Source organism: Neoarius graeffei, chromosome 18 (assembly GCF_027579695.1).
Source record: "Neoarius graeffei isolate fNeoGra1 chromosome 18, fNeoGra1.pri, whole genome shotgun sequence".
NCBI lineage: Eukaryota > Metazoa > Chordata > Actinopteri > Siluriformes > Ariidae > Neoarius > Neoarius graeffei.
The window spans coordinates 56469483-56482251 of record NC_083586.1 but is presented as its reverse complement, the minus strand read 5'-3'; the positions used below and the strand labels follow the sequence as shown (position 1 = coordinate 56482251).

The following is a 12769-nucleotide window of genomic DNA, read 5'->3' as shown; positions in this document are numbered from 1 at the left end:
ACATGAACTGCTTGCTTCAGGTCCTTTTCAATGATAAATGTTTTGAATTGGATTTTTAGTATTAGAATCAGTTCAGTTGTACTGAATGTTATTTTTCATATTATACGATATTTCATATTGTAAGGGGCTTGCATTTGAGTTCAATAAACAGAATACTCTGTTTATATTTTTGTCTGAATTGGTTGCATGTTTTCATATAGGGAGCTACCTTAACAGCACTGAATACTTGAGTGCTACTGTAGAGATACATTATACGCTGCCATTCATAATTAAATCTAGAGCTTCCGAACTTTAACGTATCATGGTGAAGAAAAAAACTGTGATTTCCTGGCAACAAAATTGTGGCTAGTGAAAAGGCTGAATGGCTAGTGACTCGGGAAAACCACTAGCCACAGTGGCCGGTGAGCAAAAAAGTTAATGTAAAGCCCTGATCTGCATGATTTGATGCATTGTGCTGCTGTCAAGGGATTGGCTGATCAGAGAACTGCATAAAACAGCAGGTGGATGTATGGGTGTTCCTAATAAATTGGTTAGTGTGTGTGTGTGTGTGTGTGTGTGTGTGCATATATATATATATAAACCAAATGAGCCCAGAGGCCTTGGCCCAGAGGCCTCAGTCAGTATTTTCAAGACCTCGGTCACAGTATTTCACGATACGGACCGACCTTAAGCTGGTAAATAATATAAATATATATATATATATATATATATATATATATATATATATATATATTTTTTTTTTCGCGGTCTGGTTTCCATCAAATCCTGCGCTCTGATTGGCTGGAGAGCGGGTCCGTATCCTACAGTCCGGAACCCAGTTACGGACCCTGGTTACAGACCTCTGGCGACTCGCTCATTCACAACAACAACAAACATAGTAGCAATTTTTGTCAACATTTATTTTTGCATTTCTCAGGAGAATAGCATTAATTTCACATCATGGATAGCGATAACAACAGTCTTCACAGTGAAAGCAAGTTTTACTACCCTGAGGAAGAAGAAATTAAAGAAAACATTTCAGGAGAAAGCTAAAAACCTGTAACTTGCTAACACCGAGCAAAAACATGGCTGAATCCTGACTGACTCAATTTTGTATAAATCGGCGGCAAAATGTAGTTTTTTTCCTGCCATGGAAGTGCACTTGTATACCGAGGAGGAAGCAATTTGCATTACAGTCATGAATGAGGATTCAAAATGGTGGCTCGGCTCGGTTTTCCCTTTCAGGCGCTCTCGTTTTCTGTTAGAATTTGGTAAAGAATAAAAAATATATTATTTACCAGCTTAAGGTCAGTCCGTATGGTGAAATACCATGACCTCGGCCTTAAATACTGACCTCGGCCCAGAGGGCCTCACTCAGTACTTTCAAGACCTTGGTCATGGTATTTCACGATACGGACCTCCCAACTGGTAAATAACATATATTTACTGTTCATATATTCCTTTTTGACTCCATGTCTCTTGACCTCACTTCATGGAAAACTGTGATTGGCTAATTGCTGACGTTGACCTCAGAATGCGTTTACGTTCCTCTGGGAATCCTGGATGGAATTATTATTATTTTTTAAATTACTTTGTTCAGATTTGAATTTACATTTACATGTCTACATCTGGCTCTTTTTTAAAATCTAAACAATTCTAATTTTGAAGTATATTGAAATTTTTAAAGGCTAACCTTTCCCCTAGCATGTAAAACAAATTGACAAAACTGTAAATGTATTAATTAAACAGGCTTTAAAAAAGGATTTTATTTAATGTGATGTGTATAGTGTATATTTAAAGTATACGAAATTTATATAATATTCTAATACTTTTGACAGCTTTCAAACTCCATTTTGCATTCAAGCGCCGTTATTAATGCAGTTTGAAGACAGCGCAGGCTTTTGATTGGTCAGTGCAAACTGTGATCCGGAAGAACTAGCTGATTTATGATTGGTTGATGCAAATATAGCCTGCCCGTGGGCCCGCCCCTACATAGTTTCCTCGAGTCACATGGGTGAGTGCAGTCTCCTTAGCCGGTGATTTAAAGGAGAGTGCAGAGTTGAACAGCCATCTCACGCAGTATTTATTGTCGGGAAAGAGAAAATGTAAGTTTTTCTTGTCAGTATTTTTTATATATATGTATGTATTATTTATAAGCAAACCGAAAGGCCGGAATAATCAGTTTAAGGGTTTATTTTGGCGTTGAAAGGGCTTAGTATTGAACAAAAGATCTACAGAGTCGGCTCATTTATTCACCACTAAAGCAGTTTTCTTGTATAAAATTACCAAACAAAGCTTTTGCATATTTTTTTTGCATAATAATAATCGTTGTTCTTTAAATCACGGTGTGTGTGTCGTTCTAGCTAGCCTAATTGCTAATTAGCGAAGCAAATATCATCAGATACAAATAAAATACGGCGCAAATGGCGCGTGCAATCATCTTTTATTATAAATCCGAGCTAATCCTGATCAACAGCCGCAGGTTTACAGGTCTATCAGTTCTTTGTGCGTTATTTCTCGGTTTAGCCCGCTGACGGCCTTCTACAATAGTAGTTTGTTTCCCACCCGTATAGAGACAGATCCCACCTACTGAGCTACGATTGGCTGGCACGGCCCTGTTCCTTGCCTGTGATTGGCGGGTACGTGTGGCCACGCCTCATAGTGCAGGAGGCTCCAGTCGTCGAAAATGATTAGGAGAAAAAAAAAAGTCTGTTAGAGGATTGTTGACCTGCCCGGTTTATCTAGATAGATAGCACACACACACTTTGAAATTTGGATGTGTGCCATGAGAGAAACTACTCACACACCCAAATTTAGGGTGGATGGGATGGTGTGTGTGTATATATATATATATATATATATATATATATATATATATATATATACCCACATTGACCTCTAACTAAATTCACTCCAATTGAAATACTACGTATTGGAATTTTTCTGGAAGTTTCTGACCTAATGTGAATAAACCTGAAGTTTTGGCTTGGTGTTTTTTTTTTTTTTTAATAAAAATTCCTTTCAGGTCTCTAATCCCGTCCAGGCACCTGACCAGCGTGTGATCCTCACTGTGTGGCCTTGAGATGTTAGTTCTGTAAACCCCAGTGCTGCTGAGTTCTCAATTCTGATTAGTCAGAAGGTGTTTATGTAAATTTTTTAGAACCGTACCTCAGAATCCGTCACGCATTATTGTTTCTATAGATTCGCTGTATTCACTGAGTGAGCCAGATATGTCATGTAATCATTCGGGGACTGGAAGATTTAATGAGTTAAGAAAGAAACATGATATGGAGGGGTTTTTTTTCTTTTTAGTGAAAAGAAAATGTTTGCCTAACCTTTTTTTAAAGGAAGGCGTCTCCAGCGTCTGTGATGGTTTTTCTCCACAGGACAGTCTTCAAGATGATGGCGTTTATTCTTTGTTTAATACAAAAACTATCAACATGTTCTGGTTAATGTAAATGGTTTTCCAGAATGGTTTATTTTTCTTCATTTTTCAGTGTTAATTTTTTTTCCTGGTTTTGTGAACAGTGATGGCAGAATGTTGGCATCACTACCTTTTTTTTTTTTTTAAATTTATTTTAAAAAAAAATTATCCCCCACTGGCCAAAAGGCCCGAAGGTGTTCACCTTCTGAAATCAACTCCTCCTCCTCTCAATTTTTGGAGGAATTTCACGAAACTTCGCAGGGTTCTTTATGTCGGTAATACATACGCATTGTAATTTCATTCAATTCAGTTGCATTTTACTGGAGTTACAGCCCTTAATTAACAACATAGTTTCATGAAGGTGTGCTTGCCTTTTGAAATCAACTCCACAGTTTGTGGAGGAATTTCACTCATCTTAGCAGAAGGCTTTGTTATATGACAGTTATACAAATATTGAAAATTTGTTTAATTTGGGCGAATTTTACCAGATTTATGCCCTTGATTATTAACAAACTTGTACTATGGCAATTTCATCAAGGTGTGCTCGCTTTCTGAAATCAACTTCCCTCAATTTTTATCCCCCACTGGCTGAAAGGCCCAAAGGGGGATTGTCGTGGCGACATCTGTCCGTCCGTCCCAGGAAGGGTACCCACCTGCTGAAATCAAGTCCTCTCAATTTTTGGAGGAATTTCATGAAACTTGACAGGATTCTTTGTCGGTAATGTGCATATTGTAATTTCATTCAACTCGGTTGCATTTTACCGGAGTTATGGGATTGTTGCCAGCAGGGGATACTGTACTCTCAGAGCACTCGTTTTAACTTGATAATGTGGTGTTTAACTCAGAAGCTGGAGGAAATGAAGCAGCTGATCCAGAAATAAAACTTTGTCCAGTTGTCATTGAGTGTATTACGGTAGGGAGTGCTTTCACTCCCTGAATCCTCTTGTACCTGATTTTGCTGCTGTTCTCAGCAGCAATAAGCCCTCGAGATGTCTGCTGGAAACGCCAAGATCGGTCATCCTGCTCCTCAGTTCAAGGTCACAGCAGTGGTGGACGGCCAGTTTAAAGATGTCCAGCTCTCCGACTACAGAGGTACGCAGGAGTCGAACAGTTTGGTTAAAGGCTTAACTGAGGATTGTGATCTTTGTGTAGCTGTTATTTTTTTTTTTTGGTGAACATTGGTACATGCCAGCCTTTTAGTAGCTTGGTTGTCTGTTCACACCATGCTGTTGACTTCTTTTTCTATAGTTGCATGTTGTTGTGTTTTGTTTTATTCCAGGTTTCTATTGTCACCCATTGTGGCAAGGTTTCGAGGACTTTGTCCTGAACAGATACATATTCAGGAATCCTGTATCATAGGTGAATGATGTATATGTTGCTCATCTTGTTTCACCCAAGCTTTTTTTTTTTTTCCTTCTTCCTATTCTTTTTAAAGGAAAGTATGTGGTTTTGTTCTTCTATCCTCTGGACTTCACCTTCGTGTGCCCCACTGAGATCATCGCCTTCAGCGATCATGTCAGTGAGTTCCGTAAGATTGGCTGTGAGGTCCTCGCTGCTTCCACTGACTCCCATTTCAGTCACCTGGCCTGGTGAGGAGCATCTGCAACACACACCTGCGCCCCCCACACACACACACACACGGTGTGCCTTTCCATGTTTTAATAAAGCAGCCGTCAACACCTGCTAATGTGGATTAAGTCCTGACATCTTTATAAAAATGACGCAAATTATAAGCAGCAAAAAAATAGTATTAGTCAAAAAAAATCCCCAAACCAATATTGCTGGTACGACCAGTTTATATAAACATATCTAACTGGAAATCGGAGATATGGAAGAAAAATGTATGTAATAGGATTATACTGATGTTATTTTGTCAAACTTTAATCTGTGGTCTTTTTAAATCTATAACTTGTTGGTTTTAAAATAACAGCACCGTTGCTGTTGCTATGGTTACCATGATGACTGAATGAATGGTACCACAGGAATTCTCACCCCCCCCATAGGTTTGCTTTTTGCTGTAATGAAAGAAAAACAAACCTGTTTTCTGGCATTTAACTGACTGTTTAGTCAACATGAGGCATTTTAGTACGATAGTTGCCTTGCTAACTCCATATGTGCCAAGATGTGTGTCTAGATCAAACCAGATCATATAATCGCCTGGTGAAGCATGCAGCCCGTGTTCGTACGTGCATTTATGCACATTGGGCTGGGGTTTGGTTTGAAGATTTACCAGTTTTTGCCTTATCAAATGTTGACCCGTTAACCTGCGCGTTTCTGATAAGCCCAGTGAGGGTAGACTGATGGGCAGAGTAGCACAGATACACAGTGAAGAATAACGGCCGATCGTTTCTGGAACCTTCTGTAATGTTCAGGCTTTGGTTATACCCCGCCTTCTTTGCCGAAACGTGAGATTAGGCAATGTTCCTGAGTGGTGGCATCTTTCAAGACAGTACTGAAACTGACTTTCACTTTTTGTGGCATTGCCTCACATGCAGGCTGTAGCCACCATCATCGTGCTGTATAAAATGGCCAGGGAGTGTATACAATTTGGTTCACCATCCAAAATAAATGGATGAGACTAAATAAATCGCTTTCAGACATGCTTATTACTGAGGGAAAGTGTGTTCCTATTTTAAAATGTACTCCTCCAGGTTGTCCCCATTTCCTCACCTTCAGCCAGTGATCCCAGGTGTGATGGAGATGTGACGCACTTTGGAGTTGTTCCAGGAAGTTGTTGAAAAGAGTATTGAGACCACTGAGCTCCAGCACTGGGCCTTTTCTGGGAAATAAGAGTTTGGGTCATGGTGACAGCATGTGCATGTCAGCCTTGGTTTGGAGGTTCCAGTTTTGAAAACTGTAAGAGTAGAGTAATATAAAGTACAGACACTTGGTGTAAAAAAATTTTTTTTTTTAAAATAAAATTCATTTTTGGATTAGCCGCTTTATCCTGTTCTACAGGGTCACAGGCAAGCTGGAGCCTATCCCAGCTGATTATGGGCGAAAGGCAGGGTACACCCTGGACAAGTCGCCAGGTCATCACAGGGCTGACACATAGACACAGACAACCATTCACACTTGCATTCACACCTACGGTCAATTTAGAGTCACCAGTTAACCTAACATGCATGTCTTTGGACTGTGGGGGAAACCGGAGCACCCAGAGGAAACCCACGCGGACACGGGGAGAACATGCAAACTCCGCACAGAAAGGCCCTCGTCGGCCACGGGGCTCGAACCCAGACCTTCTTGCTGTGAGGCGACAGCGCTAACCACTACACCACCGTGTATTAGTAATTGTCAGTTTCTTTGACACTGCTGTCTAATAATCAGCAACAGTATCCTGAGCTGCTACGTTTCTCACACCTGAACTAGAAATAGTTTCTATGGTTCTGGCTTTGGTGTTGGGAGCATCCGTGGAGATGCAGAACTCAAACTGGGTGTGTTTTAGTCTGTAGGCTGAGGATTTTATTTTTCTGTTTCCTGGGCAGCATGGTGGTGTAGTGGTTAGCGCTGTTGCCTCACAGCGAGAAGGTTATGGGTTTGAACCCAGTGGCCAGTGAGGGCCTTTCTGTGTGGAGTTTGCATGTTCTCCCTGTGTCTGCATGGGTTTCCTCCGGGTCCAAAGACATGCAGTAGGTTAACGTGGGGCGGCCTTGGGCTGAAGTGCCCTTGAGCAAGCTACCTAACCCCTGACTGCTCCCCGGGCGCTCTAGTGTGGCTGCCCACTGCTCTGGGTGTGTGTGTGTTCACTGCTTCAGATGGGTTAAATGCAGAGGATGAATTTCACTGTGCTTGAAGTGTGCATGTGACCAAAGGTTTCTTCTTCTGATAGGATCAACACCCCAAGGAAGCAGGGAGGCCTGGGCTCCATGAACATCCCTCTGCTGGCTGATCTGAGCCAGTCCATCTCCCGCGACTATGGCGTGCTGAAGGAGGACGAGGGCATCGCCTACAGGTGAGTTCTGCACTGGTGATGTCAAACAGTCACGCTGAGGATATGTAGTGCCCCCCCGCACATCACCGATCAAGTTGTTCTACGTTTCTCGTTATTGTTCTCCGCTTCCTGTAGGAAGTGTCCAGGCTGATTGACTACATTCAGGGCAAATTGTACGCGTTTTAACTTTTAAACCACACTAACATCTTGTATGTTATCGAGGCCGCACACACTTACCTCATTTCGTCCTGCGTTCTTGCAGAGGGCTGTTTGTGATCGATGATAAAGGCATCCTGAGACAGATCACCATCAACGATTTGCCGGTGGGCCGCTCGGTGGACGAGACTCTCCGCCTGGTTCAGGCTTTCCAGCACACTGACAAACACGGAGAAGGTGAGTTCAACCCTGCTGCTGAAATCTCCACAACCCTGAGCAGTCACATGACCTAGCATTGGAGTAAAGACTGCTTTGACTGATGGCCATTAACAGGAAGGGTTTTTTTTTTTTTTTTTTTTTTAAATCTGCAATGAGTCATGTTATGGGTTGCCTTTGAAGCAGGAACTTTTCCAGCCAATCACAGTAATGTTAACAAATAATTCAGACAATGCACAGGCAATTTGGTGAAATCCTCACAGTTGTGATCTTGGCTGATCTCCAAATAAAATCGAGTCCTCTGTGTTGGAGACTGAGACGAGACCAAGTAACGCGCAGTTGATTCTGAGAAGATCGAGACCTTCAGTAAATGGTTTTGAGACTGGTTTTCAGTACTACAACACTAACATGACTTCCTGTAAGTGTGTGAGAGTCTGGCTGTAGTACTGGGACTTCAGATTCTGTAAATCTGATCTTTTGTAATTATCTAGTTTTTGGATATCACGTCTTCTCTACTGCTGGTTGGCTGAAATGGCAGTCTTGTGTGTGGGTTTTTTTTTTTTAAATTTATTTATTTTTTTTAAAATAAATCAGTTTGCAAAAACGACTACATCTCAGATATGATCTGAATTCTTTACAGAACTTGTATACAAATTCAAAAAAGGCATAACATTTTGGGGGGAGGAACCCCAGATCTTTAAAAAAATAAAATAAAATTCAGTTTTGGATATGATGCGAGTGGTTCTGTTGATAGTTCTGTGATCTTCATTTAGCATTTTGCAACTGGCTGCAGAGACCTTTTCAGCAGGAACTATAATCTGATTGGCTGACAGTAGCTCTGAAGGCAGCGACTTGCACCTTACAGAGAAGGACACTGCTTAGGGTCCTGCTCAGAACCCACTGCAGTTATTCAGTGACGTTTGTTTTCAGTCAAATGAGGACCAAGTAGAAATGAAATGGTATGATGTAAGATCATGATTATTGTAACCAAAATGATCACAGTTATGAGTTATCGCAGTGCTGAAATGTGCTGGAAAGGTTCAGAAAGTACTGATTCGCACACTGAAGTCATTTGACCAAGCTGTTTAGATTATATTAAATAAAAACAGCCTAATGCAATTATTATTATTTTTTTGCTTAAACATTAAACTGGTGACATTGGAGCTGCCAGTAACAACTATATCCGTCATTACTAGTCACTTTACAGACTTGTGAAATAATAAGCAGTACTGTGTGTGGGGGGTGGCAGTGGCATCTCGCTCACTGTGGGGGGAGCACTGCAGATCTGTTCCAGTGTGTCGAACATGCAGAGACCATTTAAAATAAATAAAAATAAATCCTCTTTTTCCTCAGTAGAGTTAGTGTTTCAATTGAGCCAGCAGAGTCTGTGTATTAGCTTCATGTAACAGTTGGCGTCATTGTGCAGTCACTTTTGAACTTGAGATGAAGGCCTCAAACGTGTGCAGTCTCACACAAGCCAATTTTCTTTTCTGTCAAAGTTCACAGATTTCATAAGTCAGTTTTCAACTAGCGTTTAGCAAAAAATGAAGCACAGAAACCGAGCTCACCCATATTGCAGCTAAACTTGAAAAATGGTAGCGTGCATTGAGGTTAACACATGGAAGATTTAAGACAAGGGCTTTTTTTTTTTTTTTTTTTTTTGGTGGTTCTGAGGTGATTATTATATACACTACCGTTCAAAAGTTTGGGGTCACCCAGACAGTTTTGTGTTTTCCATGAAAAGTCACACTTTTATTTACCACCATAAGTTGTAAAATGAATAGAAAATATAGTCAAGACATTTTTCTGGCCATTTTGAGCATTTAATCGACCCCACAAATGTGATGCTCCAGAAACTCAATCTGCTCAAAGGAAGGTCAGTTTTATAGCTTCTCTAAAGAGCTAAACTGTTTTCAGCTGTGCTAACATGATTGCACAAGGGTTTTCTAATCATCCATTAGCCTTCTGAGGCAATGAGCAAACACATTGTACCATTAGAACACTGGAGTGAGAGTTGCTGGAAATGGGCCTCTATACACCTATGGAGATATTGCACCAAAAACCAGACATTTGCAGCTAGAATAGTCATTTACTACATTAGCAATGTATAGAGTGGATTTCTGATTAATTTAAAGTGATCTTCATTGAAAAGAACAGTGCTTTTCTTTCAAAAATAAGGACATTTCAAAGTGACCCCAAACTTTTGAACAGTAGTGTAAATCCCCCACTGGCTGAAAGGCCCAAAAGGGGATTGTCATGGTGATGTCCATCTGTCCTGGGAAGGATGCTCACCACCCAAAATCAACTCTCAATTTTTGGAGGAATTTCACAAATCTTGGCAGGATTGTTGGTCTTCCTTTGGCAATACGCATATTGTAATTTCATTAAATTCAGTCGCATTTTACCAGAGTTACAGCCCTTGATAAAATTATACTTTGACAATTTCATGAGTTTTCCTTCTGAAATCAACTCTCCTCTCAATTTTTGGAGGAATTTCACGAAACTTGGTAAAAGGCCTTATGTCGGTAGTAAACATTTCAATCTGGTTGCATTTTATCAGTTACAGCTCTTGATTAACAACCTTGTACTTTCACAGTTTCATGAAGGTGTGCTCGCCTTCTGACATCAGCTCTTCACAATTTTTGGATGAATTTCTTGAAGCTTGGTAAAAGGCCTTGGTAATACACATTGCGATTTAATTTCGTTTGTGAAAATTTTCCCCAGAATTTTGACCCTTGATTAAATAACTTGTACTTTGACACTTGACTTTGAGGATATACATTGTTCTGACATCAACTCCTCTCTCAATTTGTGGAGGAATTTCACCAAACTTGGCAAAAGGCTTTGACAGTTATACACATATTGAAATTTCATTTAATTTGGGTGAATTTTCCCAGAGTTATGCCCTTTATTATTAACAAACTTGTACTTTGGCAATTTCATCAAGGTGTGCTCGCTTTCTGAAATCAACTTCCCTCACAACTATCTCCTGCTGGTTGAAGGGCCCAAAGGGGGATTGTTGTGTTGACATCCATCCCAGGAAGGGTTCTCATCTTCTGAAATCAACTTCTCATAATTTTTGGAGGAATTTCACAAAACTTGGCAGGATTCTTTGTTCTGTGTCAGTAATGCACATTGCAATTTCGTTATGGCAGAGTTATGGAAATAAGTGATCTGTAGTAATGGTGGGTGGGTGTGAACTTGATATGGAGATGTGCAATAAGTCATAAACATTAAGGAGCTGTGCTACATCTGACTCCAGGGCGTCATCAAACCATGATTTCTGATCCACCCAAAATTCCTGAACACAGAAATGATGAAACTGTTTAACCATCAAACCACATTTCAGTTCTACATGTGGTTCATTCGTTGCATGTTTTTAGCACCAGTTTTCTCTGAACATGCTTTACGTGGGTTTTAGAGTGAGCTTTTCAAACTTCTGTAATCAAACATGGGTCATTCCCCCCATAATAAGTACTAGAATTTGAAGCTGTAATATGAATAGTTGGGAATTTTTACTGCACTTTACTGTGAAACTGAACCATTTCGTCCCTATGACCAAGACTGGGGAATTTTAATCTTGTCAGTTGGGTAAGGTGACACTACCACCCACAGATCCTTAAATCTCACCTCCTGAGATCAGCTGGATTTACAGCTAATATTATAATAATTTTTTAAAAATGCAGTATGTAATGGTCTTGAATACAAATGAATCCCTGCCCCTTGTCACCTTGCAGTCTGCCCTGCTGGATGGAAGCCTGGAAGCGACACAATCATCCCTGATGTTCAGAAGAGCAAGGAGTTCTTCTCCAAGCAGTAACACGTTCCTCAAATCCGTCCTGGAGACTTGGACCCTTTGGGGCAACTGATGCACTTAACGCTGAGCCCAGATTAGACCAGTGTCCCCTTTTTTTTTTTTTTTTTTTTTTTTTTTTATTAAACTTTTTTTTTTTCTGCTGTTTGAGCCTTAGAGTGAATCCTAACAGTAACATGTCTTCTGTTTTTGTCTGCTGTTACTTTATCAGAATTTAAGCTTGTCATGTGTGCTGAAATTCCTGAGGGTTTTTTTTTAATATGAAAGCATTGCAAATCCCTTTGCACTTGAGTCAACATCTGCTGTGTTAATAATTCTGAGATTGTCCAATAAAGATGCTGGTTTGAAGTCACTTTTCCATGTTTCTTTTGGGGTTTAAAAAAAGGGATTTTATTTATTTGGAAGAGATGTTGGCAGGGGGGCGGCATGGTGGTGTAGTGGTTAGCGCTGTCGCCTCACAGCAAGAAGGTCCGGGTTTGAGCCCCGTGGATGATGAGGGCCTTTTCTGTGCAGAGTTTGCATGTTCTCTCCGTGTCTGTGTGGGATTCCTCCAGGTGCTCCGGTTCCCCCCCCCCCAGTCCAAAGACATGCAGGTTAGGTTAACTGGTGACTCTAAATTGACTGTAGGTGTGAATGGTTGTTGGTGTCTGTGTGTCAGCCCTGTGATGACCTGGCGACTTGTCCAGGGTGTACCCCGCCTTTCGCCCGTAGTCAGCTGGGATAGGCTCCAGCTTGCCTGCGACCCTGTAGAACAGGATAAAGCGGCTAGAGATAATGAGATGTTGGCAGATGACCTTATATTCATTGGTCATCTTTTGTTTCATTACCACAACCAGATTTCCTATGATTTTGTTCTCATGTCTCTCTTGACAGCTTTTTAGATCAACCTTTACTACTTTTAAGGCCGACCTATTCATACTTGTAACAAGTTGGGGCTCATTTAAAAACATCCCCCAAGTATTTTGGCTTGTCTATTCTATTAGAATCTAATCTATTGTAAAGTGCAACATCACTTCCTGTTACAGGTGGGAGTCCATGAATTAAATGCAATAAAACCAAACTGTTTTTAATTGTAGGTATTGTCTTAAACTGTTTGGATGTGCTAGAAGCTAACATAAAACCATGCATTCTCAGTCAAAAAGGGTTAATGATCTAAAAGTTGAGTCTGGGCTATTAACACGAACTTATTGCCATGTGAGTGTTCGGTAAACAAGCAAGGTATTTAAGCCAAGTAGTTCACTCAGGT

General features: G+C 40.6%; 1 protein-coding gene across 2 annotated transcripts; it reads left to right on the top strand.

Moving 5' to 3' along the window:
- Positions 1 to 1976: 1976 nt before the first annotated feature.
- prdx2 (peroxiredoxin 2) lies at positions 1977 to 11871 on the top strand. 2 transcript variants are annotated; one of them, XM_060899050.1, is made up of 6 exons: positions 1977 to 2084; positions 4378 to 4495; positions 4839 to 4992; positions 7236 to 7358; positions 7600 to 7730; positions 11447 to 11871. In XM_060899050.1, exons 2-6 carry the CDS (start codon positions 4393 to 4395, stop codon positions 11527 to 11529), a joined length of 594 nt encoding a protein of 197 aa, XP_060755033.1. In that variant the 5' UTR covers positions 1977 to 2084; positions 4378 to 4392; the 3' UTR covers positions 11530 to 11871. The 2 variants fall into 2 exon arrangements, with proteins under 2 accessions (XP_060755033.1, XP_060755034.1); XM_060899051.1 differs by having other exon boundaries at positions 1978 to 2084; positions 4375 to 4495.
- Positions 11872 to 12769: the final 898 nt, after the last annotated feature.

Bases quoted from the DNA above. Each gene is read 5' to 3' on its own strand.
- prdx2 (XM_060899050.1), top strand. From the start codon at position 4,393: ATGTCTGCTGGAAACGCCAAGATCGGTCATCCTGCTCCTCAGTTCAAG. The intron at 7,359-7,599 runs GTGAGTTCTGCA...GCGTTCTTGCAG, and splicing joins GACGAGGGCATCGCCTACAG to AGGGCTGTTTGTGATCGATG. The intron at 7,731-11,446 runs GTGAGTTCAACC...GTCACCTTGCAG, and splicing joins CACTGACAAACACGGAGAAG to TCTGCCCTGCTGGATGGAAG.